General features: G+C 36.5%; 1 protein-coding gene across 1 annotated transcript; it reads right to left on the bottom strand.

The window, feature by feature from the left end:
* Positions 1 to 1,946: 1,946 nt before the first annotated feature.
* LOC115519391 (olfactory receptor 10A7) lies at positions 1,947 to 2,897 on the bottom strand. The gene has a single exon (XM_030323335.1). It carries the CDS (start codon positions 2,895 to 2,897, stop codon positions 1,947 to 1,949), a length of 951 nt encoding a protein of 316 aa, XP_030179195.1.
* Between the last annotated feature and the right edge of the window lie 3,309 nt (positions 2,898 to 6,206).

Raw genomic sequence — 6,206 nt, 5'->3', positions numbered from 1 at the left:
ATTGTTGTGTTATTCTATTCTAGTTTGTATTACGCTAGCTTATTAAATGCATACACATGCACTACTAAACTGATTTTAAAAACTCGCAATCTACTCATGAGTCACACACGACTAGTAGAAAAACGTTGCAACAGTCTTACCAGATGGTCACTGAACTTAGTAACATTAATTTTGGGATATATGCATTTAACTTAAAAAACTAAAAGGCCATTGAAGGAGAAAGATTTAAAGAAACTGATATTTCTTACCCTAAACTCCCAATATAGTCAATGGCTACAAATCTCAGGGAATTGCATTTAAATTAAAATAATTATCTCAAGTTGCATATTTGTGATGATTTAAATTTTTTCTGGAAATTGACCAAGAATGATGGAGGTTGGTTACCGCTTAAAAACAAGTCTATACAATTTTGAAAAAAAGGCTAATTGCTAATGAAGACTTGGAGTAACAGATATTATTAGATATAAGTTGCATATTCAAAGCCAATGTATCTTTATGCTCTGGGAAATATTACAGTTTCCAAAACTACATTTGACCCAGTCACATTTTGTCTTCTTAGTTATTTGAAGGCATTTAAGGTGTTAATTAAAAAAAATCCCATCTATAATCATGCTCTATCTGGATGAAAATGTGACTAGAGATTTTTAACACATTACCATATTGAATTTCAGACACAGAAGGGTCTGAATTTAAATTCTTGTGGCTACCTCTCAACAACTCTTTGCCTTGTCAAGAGTCTTAAATTTTCTGATTCCAATATATCTTTTAGAAAATTAAATGTATAATAAGATCTACCTGTTGGGTTGTTGCATGGACATTTATTAAAGACAGTGACTTGATAGATCATGTTGTCTATTATTATCACTACTCTTTTGGTTTTACTATAGTGTCCAGCAAGTATTTTTTGTTTAAATTCTAATAAGTAAAAGTTAATTAGTAAAAATGAATAGATGATTTAGCCAACGATCAAAAAAGTCCAGACCCACATCATCAAATGTTAATACTAAAATAATCTTATTAAATAACTTCATTTAAAACAGCTATGCATATAAACAATTTGAAACATGAATTCTTGGCAACTAGAAGTCTCTACCTTTTAATACATATTTTAAAAAGTTAGTAAAACACAGTACATGATTATATTTGCATCACATTAGCTGCAGAATGTATAGAGGTTTGTGGTGAATATTTTCATTTACACTTCATGATTTTCTATTCTGATTTGTGCCCCACAAGGCTGGCCTTTATATACTGCACCAATAGACATTCTTGCCCTCTGTCTCAGATTTTTTTTAAGTTTATTTATTTCTTTTGAGAGAACAAGAGAGCAAGAGTGGTGGAGGGGCAGAGAGAGAGAGAGAGAGAGAGAGAGAGAATCCCAACCAGGCTATGCACTAGCTGTGCAGAGCTAGATGTAGGGCTTCAACTCATAAACTGCAAGATTATGACCTGAGCAGATCAAGAGTTGGACCTCAACCAACTGAGCCACACAGGTGCCCCTCAGATTTGGTTGGATGAAGAACAGGAATCGGCAAATTTGAGAGTCAGGATGGAATAAGACTGGGATGGCTGCCTTCCTCTACTAAAAACCAGAATTCCTGTTGAGTGACTTTTATTTATTGTAGTAGGATCATCCTGGTTCCAGTTAATACTCCTCTTTGTCCCTTCAGGGCAAGAGATATGGAATTTCCATCCTATGAGCTGTGTGACAGTTATCTAACTCCATCCCCCCAATTTGTTAAGAGCCCCCTCATTAATATTCTCTCAATGATTCCAATTTGAAAGTACCATCCATCTCTTGCTGAGACTCAGACTGATACACTGAGATCCACCCATCACAGTAAGTGATACTGACAAAATCAAAGCAAATCTTATATTCTTTTTAAGCTTTTGTCAGTGGGTCCTGCTGCCCCTGCTTTGCTTAGAACCACTCTAGACAATAGAATTCAAAACACATCTAACTTCTGCAAGACTTTTTGAGTGACTGTCCTCTTGACAGCCCCCTTCACTTCATTGTTCCTTAGGCTGTAGATGATCGGATTTAACATAGGAGTGATGACAGTGTATGACAATGACACTAGCTTCTTGCTTTCAGGGGACTGGCTGGATTTGGGCCGTAGGTAGGTCAAGCTGGCGGTTCCATAGAAAAGGGATACCACAATGAGGTGTGATGAACAGGTGGAGAATGCCTTCTGGCGACCAGTAGCAGATGGCATCCTGAGGACAGTTGTGATAATGCGGATGTAGGAGACCAAAATGAGGGAAAAAGGAAACATAATAAACAGTAGTGTGGAGGCAAGTGCTTGCATTTCATACATGCTTGTATCCTGAGTGACTAGTTTCAACACCGGAGGACCATCACAAAAAAAGTGGTCTATGGTATTTGGTCCACAGAAAGGAAGGGCCATCAACCAAGCTGTTTGTAGCATAGAGACAGGAACACCAGACATCCAAGAGCCGACAGCCATCCACAAGCACAGGGACCTATTCATTATGACTGAATAACGGAGAGGGTTACAGATGGCCACAAAGCGATCATAAGCCATCATAGACAGAAGAAAACATTCAGAGCTGCCAAAGAAGAAGAAAAAGTACATCTGGGCACCACAGCCTACAAAAGAGATGATTTTCCTTGGAGACACTAGATCGACCAGCATCTTCGGCACCATGACCAAGGTAAAACAGACTTCGAGAAGTGATAGGTTTCGGAGAAAGAAGTACATGGGTGTCTGAAGAGCAGGATCCACACTGGTAACTGTGACGATAAGGAAGTTGCCCAACAAAGTGACTGTATAGATGACCAGGAACAAAATAAAGAGGGAAACTTGCATCTCAGGGTTATTTGTAAAACCGAGAAGAAGAAATTCAGTGACTCTGGTGTGATTTTCACAAATCATGTCTCAGACTAGTTTCTCTGTAAGAATCAAATATGTGCACGAAAGGATATTGTTTAAATACAGGTATAATCTCAAATATATCAATGAAATCCATAAAAGCATCACTGTGCTCAGGCATCTCATCGTTCTATTCCTCTGATGCAGAAATAATGTTTACAATAAAATATAAGCAAGATCAAAGAAATATTTTGCATGACTCTTACTAATTGCTTATCACGTAGGTGCAGTTTTTTTTTGTTTTTTTGTTTTTGTTTTGTTTTGTTTTGTTTTTTTTGTCAGTAGTCACAGCCTGCAGCTCATGTTCTTCATCAGAGGTATGTCATTGTCAGGATTAAGTAGAAGTAGTTTAGGCAGATGATATTTAAAATAGAATCATCTACTAATTTTTAAAAATATGAAATAAATCCAGGGAACAAAAAGAGAAATTATGGGCAAGTTTGACTTTTGGAATCTTTTAGGATATAGATTGCATGTTTATAAGAATGGAGTGTGTACTCCACACCATCATCTTCTATGTACATATACATTTACATATACGTTTACATGTGCACACACATGTATGTATATATGAAAAACAATTGATAAACATAGTAAAAAATAAGCATAACTTACATGTTTGATTTTGGTGTTTTTCTGTGATCTTCCTGGGGCTACTAACTTATGTGATTTTTAGTATTGTCTCTTGAACCATAATTTGACTTCCCTGGGCCCCTATTTCTACTACTGACATAAGTATGGTCCTATTATTTGTGTTGGGCTTAAAAATCCTTCTGAACAATTGTGACTTTGAATAGAGAAGTCCTCCTTCCAAATTCAGTTATCATTAAGTAGAGATGGGTAGGATGTTGAACTAGGGTTCAACAAAAGACCACAAGGGAAAGCAAAATAGAGAAATTTATTACTCACTGGTCCTGGAGGAGGCACACAGCTCACTCAAGGTGCCACATGGGGAAGTCAAGGCACAGTGCAGGCAGAGAGAGTGAAGCAGGAGCTGGGGCACATACTTGTATTAGAATCTGAGAGTGGGGTACTTTGGGGTTCCCTGGCTAAGGCCATTTTGGTCAATTTAGACCAAAAAGAGCATGACTTAGGTATGCTTTCTTGGGGTTTTTATCTAAGGGCTAAGGAAAGAGCCCCAGGAGACAGGGGAATCTATGATTTATCACAAAGGCGGTTGGGGAATCATATCAGGAGCTTATATTTACTTGTGATTCTGGGCTGTTACCTAAGGTTTGCATTCAAGCGGCGGCCGGGGGGAGGTTAATATCAGTTCAAGGGCCCTGCAGGCAATCTGGCTACCCCAAAAAGATGTCAAGTCAGCAGCATCATGAGGTAGTTTAGCTAAACTCTGAATAGACTGTCAATCATTTCCAAAACTGCATGGTCAGAAGTGAGAGTTAGTCACTATTGTGCGTCCACTAAAAATCTAGCCATAAAAGTATTCACTCATTTATTATGAACTCAGTTGCTATATCTTATTTAGAATTAAGTATTGTGACCAAAAGTAGAATTAGACAAATATTTTCTGTACAAGCTTTACTCAGCAATAGCATAGCAGACATTAGTAATGTCAGAAACATATTGGAAAAATACTCATAATGCTACGTTGAGACTGAGATGAACAATGCTTTTTTTTTTAATAGTGGGGTTAGGTGAATATTGGATCTACTATTTTACAGTACACTTTCTAATTTAATTCAGAAAAATACTTAACTACTTCCTTCTATAGTAAAAATATTTAAAACAGATTTCCCCTCTGAAAGAAAGGAGCTGAAAACTCACAGCCTCTGGATCCATTCTGAAATAAGTGGCTCATTCGAAGAATTCTGCTTTAATTCCATCCCAAATATATGTACTTGTGATACTCTCTCACTTGTCTATTTTGCTTACTCTAAGTTCTGAAGCCAACTTCCTCAGTAGCATAAGGAAAGGAATGTTGGTGCTCCCACACTCTCCATTCCCCTAGAAGTCCCAGAATCACAGGGACAGATGTAACGGTAATTGTGCCCATTAGCCTCTCACCATTATTGCAAAACATACTTCAATACCATTCTCATCATCAGTGAAAGAACAACATTGTTGTTGGTACATTTAGCAAAACTGATAAAAAGCTTCACATGTATTTTCATGCTCACCAGCATTTTGCAACAATTCTATACTTGTCGTGGCACTAAAATTACTCCATTATTTGGAGAAAAATAAGAATATGAGAGTTGATGAAAGTATCCATATTTTATTGAAATTTATTCATTTATATTTATTATATTATGATTTTTAGTTATGCCTAAAATGCCCGAGCCACTACCGCCCCTCAGAACTCTGATATTGATGCCACAGAAAGCAATGCTAGGTTGAATGGCTGAACTTTGAGTGATCAAGCTCTACAGTGTACCATCCATGGTCTCTAATGTATAATAAGAATAAGGCTATCCAAGAAAATCACCATTTTCTTGATTGCTTGAAAATTAGTGTTGTAAATTTTTCACCATGCCTGGGCACATTTAAATTCAAAATTTTGGAAAATTAGGGGTTGATAATATCATAGAATGTGTCTCCAAGTGTTCCTCTCACTCCTGCTATAATCCTAAAAACCCTACTGACTACATTGCATATATCCTCTTTGGGAAAGATTTGTCAGCAGTGATTACAAGCAATACCACAGATTTATATTATCTTTTTTAAAATTCGCAAACTGTGACCGAGTTGCCATGATTACTACATGCTCTAGAGAATATAAAATTTTACTTGCTGCATAGCATTTTGATAACTTAATGACATTTACTTAAGTCCACTAACTTAGCTGGCTATATCTCAGGAGTCCAAAGAGCTCTTTCACTTCTTACTAAGCTGGTCAGCCTCCAACATTTCTGAAGAAACAGACTTTACCTTTCATTCTAGCCAGGTTTCTCCCAAATATATATTTTCCCATTAAAAAAATTGATTATGGATCTTTGCAATTACATCATCAGTATTTGGAACACCAGACAAAGCTGAAATCATCATTACATGTCTCTTACTGGAACAGCACAACACAAAGTGTAGTTACTTAATTGGAAAATGAATGAACCCAGTCTCTGAATTGAAAAGACTTTGCATGGTTGTAATCCACAGCCTTCCTTAAGTACACAACTCTCATTTTTTTCTTCATACTCATTTCTTTACCATTCTATAGCTTTCTAGACAGAACAAGGACCCCATTATTTTTTGTTTTATTTTAATAAATTATAAGCTTATTCCTTTTTCCATAAAGTCCTATATTTACTTGTCTTAAAATGTTTTTATTATACACAGATATGCAGATAATATGAG

The sequence above is a fragment of the Lynx canadensis genome, chromosome B4 (genome assembly GCF_007474595.2).
Source record: "Lynx canadensis isolate LIC74 chromosome B4, mLynCan4.pri.v2, whole genome shotgun sequence".
NCBI lineage: Eukaryota > Metazoa > Chordata > Mammalia > Carnivora > Felidae > Lynx > Lynx canadensis.
This window is presented reverse-complemented; position numbering and strand designations above follow the sequence as displayed.